Raw genomic sequence first — 24,236 nt, forward strand, 5'->3', positions numbered from 1 at the left:
CAGGGTCTCTGTGTTTTAAACACCCAGTAGTGTCGATATCTTCTTGACGAATATTCTTCCTCCACAGGTGATAAAATCCTCTTCCTCCACTTAATACCCTCGAAAAAATATAATAGTGCATTATCTACAACACATATAGTGCATTATCTATGTGCAAAAATCACTCCACCGTGTGTGCACCTCTAACCATCCGTCATCCTTACTCTTACCCTCTCACAAAGTGTAGTAGACAAGGATAGGGATATGGCTTCTTTAATAATAAAATTGCGGTTACAAGAAAGACAAGGTGTCTCAGAATGTATAGAAATAGCAAGCAGTATGAAAAACCTTTTCCAAAATGGCTGCGCCGTACCTTCTGGTTTATGTCTGACGTCACGACCTGACGCGTTTCGTCACTTCCAAATTCATCTGAGGTTCAGATGAAGTCGGAAGCGATGAAACGTGTCAGTAATGACGTCGGACGTAAACCGGAAGTTACGGAGCGGCCATATCCCCATCCTTACCTACTACACTGTTTTGGTTGTACTTTGCTACATGTTAAGATGCCATTGAGAACTGGATGATCTGTAGACTGAGAGGAGCCCTCTTTTCTATGTAAGTGGATTTTATCGTCTGGTAAGGTGCATAAGAGAGGAGGCGGTGGTCAGTGTGTTCACTAGCACTGGAAGTTTATGTTATGAGGGGAGCATGAACAGAGTGAAAGTATTGATTTGAAGATATGACACTATATGCAATTCCTTCGGAGGTACGTTTCCTATACGAAACTGGATAGATATAGGAGCCCAACCACGAAGGAAGGATTTTGTGGAAGCTTTTTAAAATTTGTGAGAGGGTAAGAGTAAGGATGATGGATGCTTAGAGGTGCACACACAGTGGAGTGATTTTTGCACATATTAGCACTATCTTTGTAAGTGCGTTTTGGTGTGTTGGATATCATGCATTGTAGATAACGCACTATACGCAATTTATATTTTTTCGAGGGTATTAAGTGGAGGAAGAGGATTTTTATCCCTTGTGGAGAAAAAATATTCATTTTAGAAGATATCGGCACTCATTAGACCCGCACCTGACCAGTCTAAAGAGTTCCATAGGATTTAATAGTCATGCGTTTTCTGCCACTTTTTCAAAAAAAAGGTCTGGATTCTTTCTTAGTTACACAGACTATAACTGGATACTAACATTTATAGGTAAAGTTGATCCAGGGAATATCCAACTGCCTCTCGGGGGAACAGGAAGGAATTTTTTTCCCAGCAGTAGCAAATTGGATCGTGCTTTGCTAGGTTTTTTTTTTTTGCCTTCCTCTGGATCAACTGTGGGTATAGGATTATAACTTTTTTTTTCTATGGTTGAACTGGATGGACTTTTGTCTTTTATCAGCCAGGCTAACTATGTAACTATGTAACGCAAGAACAGAAGAAAAGCTGATTAGTGTGAAAGCAACCTTATTGATTGCAAATCCCATAACAATCCTTGCGTTTAACCTTGATTCCTGAGGAATAAACTGAAAAACCCTTACATTTGCAACCATTTGCACCACCCATGTAATGTTATCTAAAGGATTTATTACAGCAGGAAGAGTAGGTCTGGAATCTGGTTTAACAAGGATATGCAAATAAACTATTATCTGATTACTGGTTATCTCATCTACAGTCCCTCTAGTAGGTCGGACTGGGCTGATGAAGGAACCTGGGGTTACACATGTCATTTTTTCCTGTTACTGTTCTTCACTAGAACACTAGATCTCCATTAAAAGCTCTCTTTGCATGCACAGTGACCAGAAAATGTTATACTCAGGGTGACTGCAGGGTTTATAAGAAGACATCCCAAAACTAATATTTTATTTCCGGTGTAAAGCTGGGGCAGGCTTTGTGTAAAAGGAACTTTCTGTTCAGGGTAGATTTTTAAAGCTCCAGCCATACCTTCAGCCTTGATTAATTGTACAGTCTCCTCTCCTTTGCTGAAATTGCTTACTTTCATTTCCCTGCACACTGAATGTCTTCACAGTGTGCATTAGAAGCTGCAGCAGGTCAGATAGAGCCACCACTCATTTTCTGGCTGGAGAAGTGCACAGAGCATGGATTATAGTTAGTAGCAGAAAATTGACGTCGCTCCAAACTGCAAACGTTCTTTTCAGTTGTAGGTGAACCAGGATGCCGACCATGAGACACTGTCCCCTCTCCGTGTGTCATCCATGTAATAAACAAAAGGCTGCACGGCAATGACGTCACAAAGGAAAAACAAGCTTTACTGAACCAAGTGGTCACACGGTAGGCTTGAGAAGTGCCTGTCCCTGACATGCTTCACTTTTACCGACTTAATTGCAGGGACTAAATTCTCAGGTGAAGACTCAGTGTATGACCACTTAATTCAGTAAAGCTTGTTTTAATGAAGTGATGTCATTGGAGCATGGCCCTGTGTTGCTTGCAGGCATGAAATATAGATTGATAAAAAAAGAACTCTGCGCTTAGTGTCACAAACTGAAAATATAAGTACAAATACAAAGGACAGCAGCACTCTGTAATTGCCAGAATACAGCAACTGGTATATACTACTGTAGATGAAAATGGTTGCACTGTCTCTTTAAAAGTCAACTGAGAAAAGCTTGTGAATGACTGAACCACCACAAAGACATTCATCTAAGAGCAAAATCTGTGAAATTGCAATGTTAGCTGACAATTGCTCCTCCTTGTATAAATTTGATGTGACATAAAATAAACAAGATATGCATAAGAAGAAATTATAACAAAGTAGAAGAAAAGTTCAGCCACTATAAAGTTCACAAATCATGTGACCAATACCCAATCGCGTTATCTCTATGAACACTAGCGATTTCTTCATGATAATTAAGATTAAATACATAACAACAGCAGTGAAAAAATACAGTAAATTTATAATCTAGGACAGGGGTCTCCAAAGAAAGGGCCAATTTGCTGTCCTTCGGACTTTAGGGGGGCCGGGCTTTGGGTATTGGGAGTAGAAAAGGTCCTGATGTCAGTTGGAATAACCAATGCCCCATCTTTGGTGTCAGAGAAAGGAAGAGCACCCAATTGTTGGTGTCAGTGGGAAGAAATGTGACGCATTATTGGTGTCATTAGGCCCCATTATTGGTGTCACTGGGAGGAATTGTGCCCCATCATTGGTTAGTGGGGAGAATTTTGTTCCATTGTTGGTATCAGTGGATGAAATAGTGCCCCAATGGCCGGATAAAAACAGGCAAATGGCCACATCTGGCCTCTGGACAGCAGTTTGGAGACAACTGATCTAGGACATTCAAAAACACAGTCCATGTGTTGATTGAAAATCAAGTGCTAGCAAACCACTGTGCAGACTGTGTAGACTTCAGTGCTCCGACACCACAAATGCACAGTGGCATAGTTGGATTGTGACATCAGTATTTTAATTAAATAAAGCATTTTTTGTAATAAAAGTTAATGCACTATAGTTTCTGTACTTTCCTCCATGTCATTTGGGACCATAACTATTGTGATCGGTTGGGGTGCTGGCAACATCATCCAAAAGGGATTGAACGCTTGACTAATGGGTGCTGTAGAGTAGTGATATCTCTCCTCATGGCTGCTCAGTTGTAGGGCATGTGGATGGTACTTCGTCTATGTTTCCTTCCTCATTGGGCACCAAGCGTGGGTCACATGAGAGGCCAAACTGGGGGTGGGTTTTTTGGGTGGGTTTTTATGCCATGCTCACCAATGCCCTGGAACAAGGTAGAGGTCGCTTTCAGGGATAACTCAACTTTAAGGCAAACCCCCAACTTTAGAGTTGGCCGTACACCATGCACATCGTGTACACTTTACCAATAACCATCCTCCAGTTAACTCTCTCGTCCCCGTGTCATTGTTGCATTTAGGAGGTACACACTGAGCCTATGCCCACTCCACCTGTCCAGTGTATCTCCACTACCTCACACCCGGTAACAAAATGGGGCCTCGCCATGCTCCTAGCGCGGGCTCCGCGAACGCACACATTTCCCCTTCTGTACCTAATGCACAGGATGGAGAACTCTGAGCGCTGATCCGCTCCCATTGCTATTGGAGACAGACCGCCAGTTGAGATAATTCTGACAGCAACTCTCTCTCTGCAAGAAGATGTTCCACCTATCACAGGTACAGGCTTCACAAAAGGCTGCATGTACCATCTATTAGACCTCTGTTATTTATTTATTTCAGGTACTTATATAGTGCTGTCAATTTACGCAGCGCTTTACATATATATTGTACATTCACATCAGTCCCTAACCCTCAAGGGGTGTAAAATCTAAGGTCCCTAACTTACATTCATGCATACAAAGGCCAATTTAGACAGGAGCCAATTAACCTGCCAGCATGTCTTTGGGGTGTGGGAGGAAACCGGAGTACCCAGAGGAAACCCACGCAGGCACAGGGAGAACATGCAAACTCCAGGCAGTTGGTGCTGTGGTTGGGATTTGAACCAATGACCCTAGTACTGCCAGGCAGAAGTGCCAACCACTTAGCCACTGTGCTGCCCCACCTTGGTAACCCCTTTCTGTCTTCCATTATGCTTTAACTCAACCCACGTTGTAGGCTAAGTGCAGAATGTGCCTGTTACTTACATACATCCCTTTAGTAACTTCATACCAGGCAAGGACAAAGGTTCAAAAGCTTTACTGAAAGTTCCAAACATTACAGCTTCAAACAAAGTGCGCAGTCCTTCCATAACATCCCTAATCGCTAACTCAGGCTTGGGTGCCTCAGCATACCTGGATAGGCAAGAGTCCGTTCTTGGCAAGCCCATGATGGTAGTATTCAGGTTTGATATCTTCATGGTGGACAACGGATCCCAGCAGTCCTTCTGCATTGGAGAGGATTCCTGAAGCCAAGCGATCATTGGCAGGAATTCCGGATTCGCATGACCAACTGGAATTAGCCAAGATCTGAGAGCAGGACTAGACTCTCGGACCCCTGTCCCCTTTAATATGTTACAGAACCAGTGGGTTGGATAAAAAAAAACCCCCACCAAAACAAAGACCCGGGAAATGGTGGCACAATGTTAACTCCATCCCTCCCAGCCGGGGCAGCATCTAAACTAACTAGTAGTAGGCAACCTGCCTACATGGTGACCTGGTTGCATGGTTTATCCACAAGCATTAGGAGGTCAAACTACCTGGTAAGGATGTGGTGTGTATTTGTGGTGTCAGAGCATTGAAGTCTACACAGTGAATTGCTAGCACTTGATTTTCACTCAACACATGGACTATGTTTTTGAATGTCCTAGATGATAAGTTTACTGTATTTTTTCACTGCTGTGTTTATTATGTATTTAATCTTTATTATCTTTAAGAAATCGCTAGTGTTCAAAGAGATAGCGCAATTGGTTTTTGGACTTTATAGTGGCTTCTATTTTGTCATATTTTTTTCATATGCATGTATTGTTTATTTCATGTCACGTAGAATTCATATAAGGTGGCTCCATTGTCACATATCATTGTAATTTCACAAATTTTGCACTTAGATGAATGTCGTTATGGGGGTTCAGTCATTCACAATCTTTTTTTGGTTGACTTTTAAAGGGACAGTGCAGCTATTTTTATCTAGTATGAAATATTGTAACGCACAGAACACAATACACCACAATGTAGAGCGTGTGAGGATGTATGAAAAAAAGAACATACAGAACAGCGTTACAGTTGAACTCCAGTAAAAACAAAAGGGAACCTTTGTCTTGGTAAATGAGTGTTTTCTGTAGAGGCCGAGGATTAAGCAGCAATACTTCATTTATTCCTTGCACTCACAGGCTTCCATCCCTGCTGCATGACCGATACCGGGAACCAGAGAGGAGTATAAGGCACCATTCACCCAAACGTGTTGACACGCTGCAAATCTTCTTATTGCTGCTGCTGGGATTGAGCCCTGCGTGCAGATAGATGCTGCCATTGAGCTCGGCCATGACAGGCTGTCGACAGCCACAGCTATTTGTGCCTGTTTTCAGAGGCAGTGACCACCTGGACAAGCATAGATGGCTGCCAACAGCCTGTCATTGCCATGTACAGGCTCATTGACAGCTGCTATCTGCACACAGCCATCAATCCCAGCAGCAGGAATCCATAGATTTGCAGTGTGGCAAAGCGCCCGTGCAAATGGTACCTATCACATACTAAGCAGCAGTATGGAGTGCAGTGCGCAGAATGTAGTTCTAAATGTACAGCTCTGTATACTAAGCAGAATGGCATAGAGTCACACTAGCGATTGAGGGACAGTAAAACTCCATGGTTGAGTCATATTTTTACCACCCCCTAACTGCTACTGTTTTAGCTCCAGAGGCAGTGGGGGAAGGTGAACACATGATACTTTGCTTTGCAGTCACGGCAGGAATTATACCCCCCTCGCTCACATCTGATGTGACATGCTAGTGCGGGGTTCAAGGGGTTAAAGAAGGCGGTGAGGAGATGATACAACACCTCCTCACCACAAATCATATGCTCTCTGAAGAGTGATCCCAATGCAGATTGATCTTCAAAGAGCAAAGTAAATGTAAAGGAGCCGTTACTGTTACTAGAGTGCTTATGCCAGCTCTCAACTGAACTGAATGACATCAGATGGCTGGTATCATGGCTGATCACATGTGAACCATCATGGCAACTGCAGATCATAGAAAGGTTAAGATGGCAGCTTCCCTGGCTGTAAAGGACAGGCAGATTTAGGCTGGCCATACATTATACAATTTCTGTTCAATTTCTGCACAATTTCCATTAGATTTACCTTCAACTATGTAGTGCAAGGGCCTGCCTAATTGGATACAATTGAAAGTGTTGTTTAGGTTTGTCCTCATATTATATGGTTTTTGGTAAATCTAAAGCAAAATTCTGAAGAAAATTGTATAATGTATGGCCAGCCTTAGTTCCTCTTTAAAGTGAACCTACAGTATACTTTGCTCATATTGGGCAAAGACAGAATTTTGACAGTGATTCTACCACTCCCAGCCTCTATCCAGATCTAAAAATGTAATGATTGAACTTTTATTTCAATTTAAACAAAAATCCCACAATTTTGCATAGGAAGTGGATGTCCGGGTGCAAAGTAGTGTGAGGAAGTGAAAGCAGAAGGTTTGTCATGGTGCCATCCCTACACTGTTCTGATGTGTAACATTCATTTCCTTGTTTGCAGTGACATTAATCATACAAGACATATGTTAAAGCTGACATGTCTACAGAGACAACAGTAGGAAATGTCACCGAAAAGTCCACATAGCTGAGATTCCAGAAGATCATCACACATGTCACACTGTATTCTCTCTGTAATTTTAATAGGATTAGATTGGAGATGATTTGTCGATTGTAGACAAACTTGTCACCATGGAGGAGAGATGTGATGGGTGACGCACATATGTAGAAGGGATCCTAGGCTGAGGATAACAGAACCTGGCAGTGATCAGGAAACTCACAGAATGTATTTTTTATTTATTACATGTACTTATGCAGTGCCGTCAATGTACACAATGCTTTACATATATATATATACTGTATATATATATATATATATTGTACATTCACATCAGTCCCTAACTGGGGCGTACAATCTAAGCTCCCTAACTTACATTCATACATACACATACTAGGGCCAATTTAGACAGGAGCCAATTAACTACCAGCATGTCTTTGGAGTGTGGGAGGAAACCAGAATACCCAGAGGGAACCCACACAGGCACAGGGAGAACATGCAAACTCCAGGCAGGTGGTGCTGTGGTTGGGATTTGAACCAATGACCCTAGTACTGCCAGGTGGAAATGCTAACTGCTTAGCTGTCCATGAAACAATATAAACTTTTATATTTTTATAGGACAAGAATATAACTAACATCAAAAACTAAATTAGGGTTTATGTACATGCCATCCATTGCATTTAGGTCTAGAACAATGGAAAAGGACACAGTCTTTTAAATGTTTTTTCAGGCCTGTATGGACTCAGAGGTAAGTGGATGTAAATGGACGCACGTACTGTGAACCTGATTGGAAAGAACCTATACTGCATTTTGTTCCTTCCATAAAGTTGTTCTTTAATGTGTAACTGCTGAAATTACATGTCGTGGGAGATTTACTAAAATTGGTGTATTCAGGATCTGGTGCAGCTGAGCATGGTAGCCAATCAGCTTCTAACTTTGTCTTGTTTAATTAACTTTTGAGAATAACACCTGGAAGCTGATTGGTTTCTATGCAGAGCTACACCAGATGTTGCACTGTGTAGGTTTAGTAAATAACCCTGTTGTATTCACCGCAATAATGATTGCCCTTCCCTTCTGTCTATAGATGTGTCAACCCTGCTTTCTTCCCCACTTGCATCAAGCAATGAATACAGCGGCATTATCAAGACATTTGAGCCATTTAATAACATAGATCTGGAGAAGAGGAGACAACAGCTTGTTAAACATTACCCAATGTGAGATACCATCACTCTGAATACTATTTTTTTTCTGAAGTCTCTGTGCCTGTTTTATAGTTATCATAGTCCATCATCAGCTGATAAGAAGTGATCTGATTCTCCTTATCCTTCCACATATAGATTGTAAGCTCTAAGGATCAGGGCCCTCCTATCCCTCTTGTATTGAACTGTATTGTTGCTGTATTGTCTCCTGTTATATTGTAAACTATTGGCACTATATAAATCCTGTATAATAATAATAATAATAATAATAACATAAGACACACATTGGGGTGGATTCATTAAAGGCAAATAGACTTTGAACTCTGCACATGCAGTTGCTTCAGAGCTTTGTAAATACGGGGAAGCTCTGCTGATTTCTATCATCCAATCATGTACAAGCAAAAATGCTGTTTTTTTGTTTTTAAAGCTTCCTTGCATGTGATTGGGTATTCTTTTCAAAGTGAAGCTTCACCTCATTTACTAAGCTCTGGAGAAACTACACTTGCAAAGTGCACAGTATATTTGCTTTTAGTAAATCAACCACGATTGCATATGAAAAAAAACTACAGGGCTAATCAGTATTCATTTGTATGAAATGTATGTATCCCCCTAGGTGCCTGGATATTCAGTTGTTGCTAAAAGCTTTAAAGGTCACCCCCTTCTGTACAGTAACTGTATAAGTGCACTTTGGAGTTCATTCTGCCCATACACAGGTAGATCACTCCCTGAGAAAGGTAGGTTGTAGGATATCTATCAGCTTTTTGTCCTCAGGTCAGAATGTTTAAAGGCGGGACACTTGAATTGAAAAGATTCATAACAATTTGGTTCAGAGTGGAAGGAAAGCCTAACTATACCTTTTCTTAGAAAGGTTTCCTGCTACCTATCCTGCCTACCCTGTACAAAAAAGATATGTATACTTACTATGCTTAATCTGCTCTGGTCTGGCCAAATGATCCTGCAGCTCCAACTTCCCTGTGTCAGTGTGCAGCTGCTGCAGGGGAGATAACGGAGCGCCAACAACATGGGAGCCTATGGGTGATGTCACGGCTCCTGGAATTCACATCTGTTGTTGTGTCCGAGGGACACAGCGCACCACCGATCGCCGCGCTGAATGCTCCCGGAGCCGCGCACGTGCAGTTAAAGTGGGAGGATGTCATATGACGTCCTCCCAGAATGAGAGAACCGCCTTGTGCCCGTCATTACCTTATATGGCGGGCGGGAAGCGGTTAAAATCAGCGTTTGCTCACTATAGACCTCGTCCAAGATGGCCGCTCCGCAACTTCCGGTCTACGTCTGACGTCACTTGCTCCAGAACTTAGTAAAAGCTCTGCTGACTTCCATCATCCAATCATGTATAAGCAAAAATGCTGTTTGTTTTTTATTTTCCTTGCATGTGATTGGGTATTCATTGCAAAGTGAAGCTTTATTTCATTCACTAAGCACTGGAGCAACTCAGTGGTGTATTTAGGTTTTGTCCTGCCCTAGGCAACACAAAAATCATCTGCCCCCACAGACACGACCAACACCACTCCCCCTCCCGTGGATAGAGCATGACACTGACCAACAACACCTTTGCCCCCCACCTGGGAGTACCTTCCACTACCCCCCCCCCCTTCCCCCCCGGCAATAGAGAGAAAGACACCCATCTTCACAGCTCCGGACATCCCCAGGAACGAAAGTCAGGCTCTACATACATCATCAAGCAGCCTGCAGCCTCTCCCACCTGTTTGCCATGATGCGCTGTCCCTTCTTCCATCCCTTCTTCTGGGGGATGAGCTGCCCCCTGAAAAAGGCCGTCCTAGGCAAGTGCCTTGTTTGCCTTGTGGTAAATACGCCTTTGGATCAACTGCACTTGCAGAGTGGAACTGCACTTTGCAAAATGCACAGTATATTTGCCTTTAGTAAACTAACCCCACAGTATCTTGCTGCCAAAACCTGGTAGCAATTTCCTGCATAAAAAGTGCTCTGTGTGCTGTATACATGTAGGGTTTACATACGCACAGTGTTACAGCGCACATGGCCTTCTGTTGCAAGCATGCAAGTGGCTTCTCCTTCCAGGGTGCAGGTGACGTCAAACATTTACATTCTACATACTTTTTTTTACTCATCATACGAAATACAAGTTTACTGTAAAGTTGAATTTACTCAACTGTGTGCATAAGCCAATAGCAAGCTATACAGCTACGTTCAGGGCTAAACAGATACGCTGATCTGCTTAAAAAACAAAATGCTGTTTATTGTGCCTGTGTCATGAACGCAGCAAGGGACCAATGATTCTGCTCTCCAGTGTGCTGGCTGTGGACAGGCTTTTCTATTCAGGCTGTGCTTGGTTTCTAAAAAAAAAACCATTGACTTTGAGCACCTTTTTTGTTTTTTTGATTATCCGTATAGGATTTATTTGTTTTGCTTGTTTTTCAGGTTTACATTTTCCATATGGATGTATTTGTTGGACTATTGTAAAAGTAAAGAATGTGGGTTTATCCACCATGTAGATAGTAATAGGATGTATACAACACCATTACTTTTCCTGACGCCTACCGGTAAGTATACTACGCTTTCCATTAATACATAAAATTAATGCTGTAAATTGGGTTAGATCAGTTTCTAGTTTCTAAATCTTTTAAATAGTTCTTTAAAATAAAAATTGGTACACCTTTGTTGGTGAACAAAATGAGCAGCCATCACTGTCAAATCATTAAGGGCCTGTGGCTAGATTGAGACACACTGGGAAGTGGAAATATTGCTCAAAGCATCCAATCGGATTATAGGTGTCATTTTTTTAGTACAGATTAAAAATGAAAATTATTTAATGGGTTGCTGTATTTATCATGTCATCATTTACTTTTTCTTGTGCCTATTGGGTTACAAGGGATTAGTGTGCTTGTTACTCAGTGAGGGCTCAATTTTTGGGAAGTGAAATTCAGCAACAAATTAAACATATCATTGATACCCCAGCTATAGATTATTGATATATAAAACTATAAGCCTTATCACTTTTTAGAGTAAGACAGCCTTCTAGGTGTCAGGACTAGGGATGAACTAAGGTTTGAGCTGAACCAGTGGGAAAATGTCACAGCAGGCCGAAGACATGGTCAGTGACATTGTCCAGATATGGTCATGTAGTCATATTAGTTTAATGATGTCCCTGGCATCCCTATTGCTTTGTTACATGCGGCTGCAGAACAGGGAATTCCCCGGTTTACTATCTTTCAGACTTTAGGAGGGCCAGACTGTGGCCAGTGGGAGTAGAAAATATTTTGGCATTAGTGGGACTAAACAATGTCCCATCTTTGTTATTAGGGAGAGGAATAGTGCCCCATCATTGGTGTCAGTGGGAGGAATAATACCGCAGTGTTGGCATCAATGAGAGGAATATTGCCCCATCATTGGTGTCAGTGGGAGGAATAATGTCCCATTGTTGGTGTCAGTGGGAGGAATAATGTCCCATTGTTGGTGTCAGTGGGGAGAATAGTGCCCCATCATTGGTGTTAGTGGGAGGAATAGTGCCCCATCATTGGTGTTAGTGGGAGGAATAGTGCCCCATCATTGGTGTTAGTGGGAGGAATAATGGCCCATCATTGGTATCAGTGGGAAGAATAATGTCCCATTGTTGGTTTCAGTGGGGAGAATAGTGCCCCATCATTGGTGTTAGTGGGAGGAATAATGGCCCATCATTGGTATCAGTGGGAAGAATAATGCCCCATCATTGGTGTTAGTGGGAGGAATAATGGCCCATCATTGGTATCAGTGGGAAGAATAATGGCCCATCATTGGTGTTAGTGGGAGGAATAATGGCCCATCATTGGTATCAGTGGGAAGAATAATGGTCCATCATTGGTGTCAGTGGGAGGAATAATCCCAATGATAGCGTCAGAGGGAGGAATAATGGTCCATTGTAGGTGTCAGTGGGGGGAATGGTGCTTTTTATTAGATGGAAGAATAGTGCCCAAAGGGCCGGATACAGATAAGCAAAGGGCCACATCCAGCCCCAGGGCTGCAGTTTGGAGACCCCTGGTGTAAATCAACATAACATATGTTATTGCTGCATATATAAGAGGGGAGAAAAAAGATTTAAAAAATTGTGAAAGGAATAAGATAGTTCAGAAAAAAAAACAGTTAGTAAAGAGGGTGCTCCCAAGGTCTTGCTAGTCTACTGATAAATATTAAGTCCAGAGGTCCCACGTTTTGTTGAATCTGGTTTCTTTATTTTGAAGAGTGCATGTGAGTTTATCAATAATCATAATCCAATTCAATTTCAATTGTTTCAGATACTCAGATAGCGCCATCGGCTGTTTCCGATTTCTCACAAATTTAATTCTATCCGTTAAAATCATATAAGAGACCAGTCTTTTGGGGTTTTTTTTAGGAATGTTACTATTCAGCTTCTGGAATAGAGCAGTTTCGGGTACTCCTGTCACTGAGTAAACTAGACTGAAAAATCTAATCCAGAACCTGATTACCTTGGGGCATTGCCACCCTATATGGAACATAGAATGTCTAAAACAGAGGAGTAGTGTGACTATACTTTGGCCACCCTAGTAGGGACTAAGTACCGCCATAGTAATGTTTTATAACTGGATACTACTAGAGTGTTGTGTTGATAGAAATTTAGATAAGTTGTTAGCTATGTCCCGCCTTTCTGATATATCCACTGTAATATTGAGATCATGCTCCTATTGATGCATGTATGGCAAGGTTATGAGTGAGATGCATAAGAAGATGATAGTGAAATTTTACCTTTTATAAAAATCATGAAAACTCGAACAGCGTCAAAGATGGGCGGGTAGCAAGTTTTAGTTTAGCCTTAGGAAAAGAAGTAATTTGGTTGTATTGGAATAATTAAGTCGGGAGGGGGGAGTTTCAGTTTAGTTTGACAATGTTCCAAGGTATAAAGATCACTACCATTCACCATTCTACCAAGTCCCCTTTATTTCCCCACCAGTGCAAATTCCATAAAGTTAAACCTAGAGTTTATTCTGGATTATTAAGGAAAGGGCTAAGGGATAGAGTGGAGTTTTCTCCTAGTCCTCTGCCTGTCCCATATGTTGAGCAAAATGTTAATGTAGGACACAAAATAGGAGGGAGCCGCCTGCTAGAGATCCACATTAAGGTACCAATAGAGCCAGAAGAGCACAACAGAGCTTCTATAGCGACCCATCCAGGAAGAGGTCCCTGCTAGAGATCCACATTAATGTACCAATAGAGCCAGAAGAGCACAATAAAGCTTCTATAGCGACCCATCTAGGAAGAGGTCCCTGTAACATAGTAAAAGCTTATTATGATATCTGAGCAGCATAATAATAAGCCAAAAGAAACCATAGCAAGGAAACCGTGGAGTGCGGCAAACTAACATTCATGGCAACAGTCTTCTGATTTAGCGACAAGCCTAATAAGTTTAAAAATCATCATAGTAATTTTAACAGATTAGGTAATGTCGTATGAGGGGATGAGACATACATAAGAATGTTGTCATCAAAAAGAGCACATTTCTGCTCCTGTTGACCTCAAACACTCCCCTTGCTATCTGGATTGGACTAGCTAGCAATTCCAAGGTGATCCATTGCAATAGTGAACAGCAGAAGAGATAGTTGGCAGCCTTGGCGAGAGCCTCAATATATGTCGATTAAAAAAACTTGAAGCCATTTATAGAGATTTTTGCAGTTGGGGTATGATAAAAAGCATGCGACATGTGTAAATCGAAAGTTCCAAAACCATATAGTCTCCAAAAAACAGAAAAGATACTCCCAAGAAAAAACTATCAAATGTCTTTTTTTAGATCTAATGATAAGAGAATAACTGCTCTGTGTACCAGAGAGTCCCAGCGAGATTGGACATCTGAAATGAAATCTAGCGATCTACATATTTGATCCAAAGTCTGTTGGGTTTGAATGAAGCCCAACTGATCTTCCTGTGTATAGTGTTCTAAAATTGAATTCAGCTTTAGTGCAAGAACTTTTATTGTGTATTTTAAGATCACAATTGACAAAGGATATCGGGCTATAGTTAGTGATATTAGTAGAGTCTTTATTAGGTTTGGGTATGATGCTAATAAAGGTCCTATGGCCTTCCAGTGGAATAGGTTCATAAATATTTAAAGCATAGAATGAAATGAGGGGCTAAAATATCAGAGAATTTATATCAATTGTGAAGACCAACCAGTCCAGGAGATTTATTCAGTTTTAAGGCTTTAATTACCCTGATTAGCTCATCACCAGTGATCAGTTGGTCAATTAGTTCATCATGTTGTGGTATAAGAATTGGAAGCTTGAGATTCGTTAGAAAATTTTGAAAATTAGGCTTTCTGTTGGTAGTCAGGTAAAGTTTACTATAGAAAGAGTGAAATTCTTGCATAATTCTCTAAGGGTTTTGGGACAGCGTACAATCCCTTAATTTAAAGTAAAACTAAAGGCAAAATGTTTTCTTTGTTTTGGACAGAGTGGAGATAGATTAGAACCCCTGTGAGTTGTCTTTGCTGTCTGTGCCCCCATTATGGAGATTCACCTTCTCTATTTGTCTTGTTTATCATGATCATTGAAATTGAAAGTAAAAGAAAATTCTAATATTTGGGTTGTCCCTAGAAAAGTAGAGGGGGAATTTGCATATGGGAACACTAGTTCTGGTGACCTGGGGTTCCCCTGGGAATTCCCCTAATTTGCAGGTATTTCCTGTCCCTTCCTGTTTTGGCTATGGGACAGAAAGTGAGGGGATTTCTCCCCAGATGCCAAAAAATAATTTGAAAGGGGTTATGACTATCCCTTACTGTATCCAAAACGAAAAAAAAAAGATTTGCCTATAGTTCTATTTTAAACCTAGTTAAAGCTGGAGCTTTGGGTCTAGTGTTAAGTTTATTGGCTAAAAGGAATCCTGGTTTTGCTCGCCAAATGAAAAATATGTGATGTCCACCCTTGGTGCGTGGATGTTCTATTTCATCCAAAAGAGCGGGATTAGAAAACCGTTTGTATTGGCTAGCTACAGTAAATCTTAGTAGGTCTTAGATTTAGTCTTAGTAAACTCATTGTGGACCTTTTTTAATCTCAAGGAAAGTTGGATGAGGAATCCTCTGATAGATGCTATTTTTGCTGCCTAATTTATAGCGGGAGAAAGAAGTATCTTCTGCTCTGTTAAGTCTAAAGATAGTTTTTTAAGGTGTGAGGTTATATTAAAACAATAGGGTTAATTGCCTACAAGGGATCTATTTAAACTCTAATGAAACCATTTAGCTGGCATAGTTAGTTTAGAAAAAGATACAACCACCAGGTCATGGTTGTATACAGTCTTTGCAGATTTAAGATTTAATTTAGGAATCAAAAATGAGGAGATAAAGACATGATCAGTTCTGTAATATTGCTTAGGGGCTGTAGAGTAACAAGAATAATCCCTTTGCAGTTGGATTATTTTCTCTCCAGGCATCTATCGGATTGCTCCAGAAGAGTAGATCCACCAATGTGTGACTTTGTTTAGGTAGGCGTTTGTAGGAAACCTGATGATATTTATCTAGTATTTTATGCAGTTTTCAGTATTTGATCCAGAGCCACATTAGAGTCAACAGCTAAGGTCAAGGTGGAGAGTGGAGAGATCAAGAGTTTGGGAAAATTGCAGTTGTTTGGTATTTGGGGCATAGTTTACTAGAAAAGTTACTTTCACCTAGGTTGCCTTTTATTAGCAAGAAATGCCCTTATTCACTTTTGATTCCATAAAAACTGTACAGTATGCTTGAACATGCATAGGGCCACACCCTTTTCCTTTTCAGATGCTTTAGCATAATAACAAATGGGATTGTTCCTAAGGAGATATTTTTGGGTAAAAGATTGAAGAAGATGTGTTTCCTGTAGCACAATAATATCAGCACCAAAATAGTAGTGGCTGAACGCTTTGATACATTTTTAAGGAGAATTTAGTCCCTCCACATCATGAGAAACCAGTCAAATAGTGGAATTTATGTTAGCTGAGGTCATCACTGTTGGAGGTGTGTAAAGAACTCATCCATATGGACCGACTGTCAGTGGATATGAGCTGGAGACTGGTGAGGCTCGGGAGGTGCCTTTGAATAAGAGAAAGGAGGCAAGCTGGAAGGCAAAGAGAAGAAATTAACAAACACATAATTGTAAAGATAGCGAATAAACGCGAACCAGTTGAGAATAAGAGCAGTTCACAAACTCCTAAGCAAAACAGTAGTTGCACTACTGCGGACAACCTATCCTGGAAATTTAAATTCCAGGTGTGAAGAAAACTCACTAGGGGGTCGCCCTGAGGAGGGTCCCACATTGCATTTTAAAGCTGTACTCTAGGAATGCGAAAAAGTCCTTCCTTGCAGTGGGGTTATTTAGTCTAGTGGACGGTAAGACTGCTTTTACTTATCTGATTTTCCATTCCCCTGGCAAGTGTTTCTCCCCTCTGCTGCAGTAGTGAACTGTCCCCAGTGTCCTCTTGTCCAATGCAGGGCTATTGACCTTGCATTGGTATTGTCATGACAGAGGATCTTAGACCGACAGAGTGCTGGGGAGAAGAACAGGACCAAGGGGGTGAACCGTTTCCTGGCACCCTAAAATTTTAATTCCCTATCTATGCATGGGCCAGTTTAGTCAGGAGCCAATTAACCTACCAGTATGTCTTTGGAGTGTGGGAGGAAACTCATACAAGGCCAGGCAGAACTAGCAAACTGTCTTGGCTGGGACCACAGTGCTACAAGGAAAGAGTACTAACCACTTAGGCACTGTGGTTTATTACACCTGTGCTCTTACCTGGCAGTGACAAAATGATTTGTTGTAGTGATCCAGATCTGAGAGGCACATATCAGGTATTAGCTAGTTAACATGTGAAAAGAAAAGAAAACTGAAATTAACTGGACAGCAGATAATAAATACTTTTGTGCTTTTCTACATTTTGTTATTCTGTTAACAGGTCAGGTCCATGCTCAGTTGCAGCTAACGAAGGGAATTGATATTGCAATACTATCCCATTTTATCCTACCGTTACATCAATGGGTGCGTCTCGATGTCACAGTACATGGCAAAATGGTAAGACTGCACTGATATTCCTGTAAAGTTGCATTAATGTTTTAATTTGGGTTGTCGGTATAATCTTTTATTTATTAAATTTGAGTGCCCCCCAAGCTAGACAAAAATAATGAGTACATGCTATAAATTCCATATAGCACACATACGTTAATGAGATACAGAAAAGTGACTTGGAACTAGAACTGATAGGAGATGGATACAAAGCAAATGCTACTCTACAGTAATTTCTCAAATTGTGTTATGAGAACTGAAGCCAATGCATCAGCATGACAACCAGGGAACAGGCATTCTCAAAAAGAGGAGCTAACCTTGGCAGCTTCCATTATTCTCTCCTGGCAGTTTCTCTTCAAATAAGGCACCACATTGTTACATTTTTTATCAACCTTTTTTGTTATCTGCCTAACCCGCTTACTCATTCCTCAGTCGCCTCCCATTGGCTCAATAGGCCCTAGCCCTGATAAATGTCTCTGTATAATTTACATTGTAAAAGTTTTAAAAGATTCTGTCACATAATAAAACTCTTACAGCAAAGCACCTACCTCTCATGTTGCCCGTGCCACACAACACACTTGGTCCATTGAAGAGAACTGGTTCTCTGAAGTCCATAGAAAAACCACACCTTCCAGAAGAAGCTCTGACTGGTTCTACATCCTTGGCACTAATGCAGAGATCAGCAGGAGCTGTGTGGGACCATGGAGACCACAAATCTCAAAAGGGGACCAGTTCTGTGCAGTGGAGTGGCATGGGCAGCCAGTGAGGTAAGTATTTAGTTTCTTCTTTAAATGTATGTGATTTTTGTGAGGTTTTATTACAGGGTCTCTTTATTTCTAATCAAAACTGTTATATTTTTGAATAAAGTGAAGTGTGAATGAAACTCCTTTCAGGTTTTTGTCATTGTCCCATAGAGAAGCTTTTCTCTCACTTTCAAACCCAGAAGCACAACACAAAGGTTGCAGATATATGGTGCCAGGTATGGTGTACCATCTGTCAATGGAAAGGCAATATGTATTAGGCCCCATTCAGACAGACACTGATGCCTGTAGCCTGAAAATGAGCTTCTTGTTTATGTGGCTCCAGCTACCAGGTACTGCATTCAGGCAGCCCATTCATATCTTTTGTGTTGCAGCGGCTGCAATGGACACAGCCACTCATCCACATTTAACAGCTGTTTGGGTTAGTGATACCAGTCACAGGCTGTCTGCATTCGGGGCCGCTCACCTATGTGGCTGTCAAATTGGGGCGAGCAGTTGTGACCGTGCAGCTGCTATGTCTCAAACGTAGTACCTGGTGGCCAAAGCCGTATAAACAAGGCGATTGATAATGGGCTACGAGTGTCAGTGAATGGGGAGAAGAGAATTATGGAGACATTCATGGCTGATCTCCACTAGTTTTTGAAAATCCCAGTTGCCTAGCTGTCACTCTGATTCTTTGGCTATCATACTTCTCTGGGTCACTGTTTTGGAGCTGGACCTAGAATTGTTGAGTCCTGTGAGTATTACTAAGATGACCCGTTGTAAGAATGATAATTTAAAATCACCTTCTAAAACAAGAGTACTAAGTTAGCTGCCAGGATGCCCACGCCACTCATCTTCATTGTCTTGCTTACACCAAAGTCTTCAAACCAAACATACTTCTGGGTGTGTCGGATGACTGCCTTCCAAAGTGAGCAGCATGGTTTTGTCCAGTGGTATATACATTGTTACAGGACACAATGAGGATATTGGGGCTAATGAGAAGAGCCACAGTGTACAGCAGGGGATGCGGCTATCCAGCACACACAGAGGAGTGTTCGATGTGAAGAGCTTGCTGCTATCTATATATACCATGCTATTTAGGAATTCTTACTTTGCCCTGACTTTACTGGTTGCCTGTGCGCTACGTCAGTGACCTGATCTAGCCAAGTCACCTGGGCAACTGTAATTTTCAGGAGGTTACTAATGGCTTCCTACATATCTGTCTCAGTACAGGTTTCAGTCCAGCAAGGCAACTATATATTGAAGAAAGTTTTTCTGAAAAGGGCGTAAGAACCATTTTAAACACATGGCCGCTTCTTACCTTTCACAATATATATTTAGTTCATAAACCTTTGATCCATATTTAAATTGCATCCTTTTTTGTTTTTTAGATAATATTACATACTTTTCTGGGGCGAGAATTAGAAAGTTATGAATCTCAAACTTATAGGTAAGTGAATAACAGTAAAAAAGGTTAAGAATATGTAAACCCAGCACTTCATATTGCTGATATGTGCTTGTTCTAACATGTATATGTATGAAAAAGTATCCTGCTCTCTTTGTATTTCTTTCTTTGTGTGAAATCCCTGATGTTCCTGCCAGTCCTTCTGCTTTCCTAATAAAAACTGACCACACTAGGCATGAGAGCACAGCTTGTTCTGCCTGTGCCGAGAGCCTGCTCTCCTTCAATTATCAGACTTCTGCTGACAATACCTCCAACCCAATAATAATACTGACACGGGTGCTTACAATCAGCATTTCTTTAGTTACAGTTGCAAGAAAAAGTATGTGAACCCCTTGGGATTACGTGGAGTTATGCATGAATTGGGCATAAAATGTGCTCTGAACGTCATCTAAGTCACAACAATAGAAGAACACTGTCAGGGATCCCCGCTGCGATGGGCTCGGCACAGGCGCAGTGCACCGCCCTGTGTCAGAATGTGGGCACTGAAACCTGGCCGTCCGCAGCTAGGGAGTTCGCGCATGTAGGGACCGCGGGCACGCGCGTGGCACCAATGGCAGCGCAGGGCGGGATATTTAAATGGCCCTGAGCTGTCATTCGGTGCCTTCTGGTCTTTCCTTGTATCCTGTATCTGCGAACCTGTTCTAAGTAAGTTACTGACCCGGATTGTACCTGACCTTGTTGCCTTCTCCTGCCCAGACCCTTGCTTTGCCTGACCTCTCTCCTGAATGCCCCCGTTTGGATCTGACCTTCCGCTGCTGACCTGGCGTGTGACCCGACTACTCTCTGCCCGCTGCCTTGTACTGCTCCGTCCCCACTGTTACCGACCTGGCCCGTTTGACCTTGCACTTGCTCAGCCGTCCATCCATCCCGACGGGATCACCCGACCTCCTCACATCAGGCTCTTCCCTGTGGGAGCCCCTGGCGAATACTGCTACCACTGACAGGCGTGCTCAGTAGCCACGACCTGGTCTCGGGGTACTTCAAGTCCATCCCCACCATCAGGGGCTCTGGTGAACACATACTCTGGGGCTTAGATTCCGTGCGCTGGGGACGTCTGGCCAGTGGAGTGCTAGTGGTACCGCCAGGTGGTCCCTTACAAACACAGTCTGCTGAACATAATACTACACAAACATTAGATGCTGCCATGGTTTAATTGCACATAACATGTAAACATTCACAGTGCAGGGAGGAAAAAGTATGTGAGGCCCTAGCTTAATGACTTCTCCCAGAGCTAATTGGAGCCAGGAGTGAGCCAACCTTGACTCCAATCAGTGTGATGATATTGGATGTGTTGCTGACAGCTGTCCTGCCCTTAAAAAACACACACCTGTTTTGGGTTTACTGCTTTCAAGAAGCACTGTCTGATGTGAACCATGCCTCGCAGAAAAGAGCTCTCAGAAGACCTACGATCAAGAATTGACTTACATGAAGCTGGAAAGGGTTACAAAAGTATCTCCAAAAGCCTTGATGTTCATGTTTCCACGGTAAGACAGAATGCTGCATGAGGTAAAGAAGAATCCCAGAGTGTCAGCTAAAGACCTACAGAAATCTCTGGCACATGCTAACATTTTTGTTGACACATCTACAATAAGGAAAACATTAAACAAGAATGGAGTACATGGGAGGACACCATGGAGGAAGTCATTGCTGTCCAAAAAGAATATTGCAGCACGTTTGAAGTTTTCAAAAGAGCACCTGGATGTTCCACAGCACTACTGGCAAAATATACTGTGGACAGATGAAACCAAGATTGAGTTGTTTGGGAAGAACACACAACACTATGTGTGGAGAAAAAAGGCACAGCACAACAACATCAAAACCTCATCCCCACTGTAAAACATGGCGGAGGGAGCATCATGGTTTGGGGCTGCTTTGCTGCCTCAGGGCCTGGACGGATTGCTGTCATTGATGGGAAAATGAATTCCAGAGTTTATCAAGACATTTTGCAGGAAAACGTGCGACCATCTGTCCGCCAACTGAAGCTCCACAGAGGATGGGTGATGCAACAGGACAATGACCCAAAGCATACAAGTAATTCAACAAAACAATGGCTGCAACAGCACAGAATATGCCTTCTGGAGTGGCCCAGTCAGAGTTCTGACCTCAACCCGATTGAAATGCTGTGGCATGACCTTCAGAGAGCGATTCACACCAGACATCCCAAGAATATTGCTACACTGAAACAGTTTTGTGAAGAGGAGTGGTCCAAAATTACTCCAGATCGTTGTGCAGGTCTGATCTGCAACTACAGGAAACATTTGGTTGAGGTTATTGCTGCCAAAGGAGGGTCAACCAGTTATTAAGTCCAAAGGTTCACATACTTTTTCCTCCCTGCACTGTGAATGTTTACATGTTATGTGCAATTAAACCATGGCAACATCTAATGTTTGTGTAGTATTATGTTCAGCAGGCGGTGTTCTTCTATTGTTGTGACTTAGATGACGTTCAGAGCACATTTTATGCCCAATTCATGCAAAACTCCATGTAATCCCAAGGGGTTCACATACTTTTTCTTGCAACTGTATATAAAACCCTTTATCCCAAAAGGAAAAAAAAGTGTTTGCTGTAACTAATTATAAAGAGTTGGAGTTCAGCTTCAATTTATTAGTGTATCTAAATCTACTAGTACAACTAACACTCCCCCAGATGAACAATGTTGCTGTCCAAAGGTGTCTCTGTTGCTCCATCTTTAAAAATGTAGGCACTCTAATACAGGAGGTGTGTTACCAGCCAGATCACCAGGTGAAGAAAACAAATGCAGCCACCACATCTAATGATTGGAAAGCTGCTGTATGTAAAATTTTTAGTTTGGGGTTTAATACCGCTTTAATGCACCACAAAGCTGGTTACATCTCTTTTTATTTTTTTTTATTGTATGTGTCCATAATCAACATATTTATGTGGGTGAACTCTTGAGTCAACACAGTCCTCTGCCTGCATGCAGAATTATTATAGATTGTTTTTCTTTTTTTAATTGCACAGGAAAACGAAATATCCTCATACAATGTATTTCCTGTTATAATCTTTTTATCACATACCTTTTTGCCAAATCTCCTATTTACACCGCAAATACAAAGGAGCCAAGGTGTCATAATATGCCAGAGCGGACAACAAATACCATGATCAGCTATGTAATCCTACTTTAAGGAGAAGTGAATACATACAGGTGAAACTCGAAAAATTAGAATATGGTGCCAAAGTTCATTTATTTCAGTAATGCAACTTAAAAGGTGAAACTAATATATGAGATAGACTCATTACATGCAAAGCAAGATAGTTCAAGCCGTGATTTGTCATAATTGTGATGATTATGGCTTACAGCTCATGAAAACCCCAAATCCACAATCTCAGAAAATTAGAATATTACATGCAATCAATAAAACAAGGATTGTACATAGAACAATATCGGACCTCTGAAAAGTATAAGCATGCATATGTACTCAGTACTTGGTTTGGGCCCCTTTTGCAGCAATTACTGCCTCAATGCGGCGTGGCATGGAAGCTATCAGCCTGTGGCACTGCTGAGGTGTTATGGAAGACCAGGATGCTTCAATAGCGGCCTTCAGCTCTTCTGCATTGTTCGGTCTCATGTCTCTCATCTTTCTTTTGGCAATGCCCCATAGATTCTCTATGGGGTTCAGGTCAGGCGAGTTTGCTGGCCAATCAAGCACAGTAATCCCACGGTCATTGAACCAGGTTTTGGTGCTTTTGGCAGTGTGAGCAGGTGCCAAGTCCTGCTGGAAAATGAAGTCAGCATCCCCATAAAGCTCGTTTGCGGAAAGAAGCATGAAGTGCTCCAAAATCTCCTGGTAGACGGCTGCGTTGACCCTGGACTTAATGATATATTAGTTTTACCTTTTAAGTTGCATTACTGAAATAAATGAACTTTTGCACAATATTCTAATTTTTCGAGTTTCACCTGTACATATGTCAGGATGTCATGTACTAGCACAGAATACTAAAGCAGAACTAATCTGCTGTGTGAACTATGTCTGAGCTCTAGACCGATTGTGCACACTTACCTCACAGTGCCCTCCTACAGATGTGACGGGTCCAACCTCTAGTTGCCACTCTGTCCAACTAATGTTTTAAAGGCTGATTTCCTTGCAGGCTGCCACTTACTACTAACTATTTGGTGCAAATGTTTTAGGCAGGTGTGAAGAACGCTTTCAAAAATATATATTTTAATTGTTTATCTTTATTAATATACAAAATGGAAAGTGAGCAAACAGAAGAAAAATATAAATCAAATTGATATTTGGCGTAAATACCCTTTGGCTTCAAACCGGCATCACTGCTTACACTTGCACACTCTGTACACTTGTACAAAGTCAGGGAATTTGTAGGGTTTGAGTCAGGTGTATGATTAACCGATTATACCAAGCAGATGTTAATGATCATCAAACATAGTGAGTAAATGAAGCAGAAACAGCTGTGTATGAGGCTTAAAACTGGGTAAGGAACAGCCAAACTCTGCCATTAAGGTGAGGTTGTGGTTTCATGTCACACGTCAAACGTCACCAAGCCTTAGCACAGCAACAAAACACAAGGTAGTTATATGGCATCAGCAAGGTCTCTCCCAGGCAAAGATTTCGAAGATATGCTGTTCATGCTCTTTTGAAGAAACTGGC

General features: G+C 41.7%; 1 protein-coding gene across 1 annotated transcript in view; it reads left to right on the forward strand.

Moving 5' to 3' along the window:
• The window catches only part of SEL1L3 (SEL1L family member 3), a 101,778-nt gene that overhangs the window by 12,073 nt on the left and 65,469 nt on the right, over window positions 1–24,236 (forward strand). The window contains exons 3-6 of the mRNA XM_089657798.1: window positions 8,275–8,404; window positions 10,808–10,929; window positions 17,291–17,406; window positions 19,532–19,590. Of these exons, the coding sequence (XP_089513924.1) occupies window positions 8,275–8,404; window positions 10,808–10,929; window positions 17,291–17,406; window positions 19,532–19,590 (427 nt within the window). The remainder of the gene's footprint in view (window positions 1–8,274; window positions 8,405–10,807; window positions 10,930–17,290; window positions 17,407–19,531; window positions 19,591–24,236) is intronic.

This window comes from Staurois parvus, unplaced genomic scaffold (genome assembly GCF_062004578.1).
Source record: "Staurois parvus isolate SC_StPar_1 unplaced genomic scaffold, SC_StPar_1.0 ptg001028l, whole genome shotgun sequence".
Lineage (NCBI taxonomy): Eukaryota > Metazoa > Chordata > Amphibia > Anura > Ranidae > Staurois > Staurois parvus.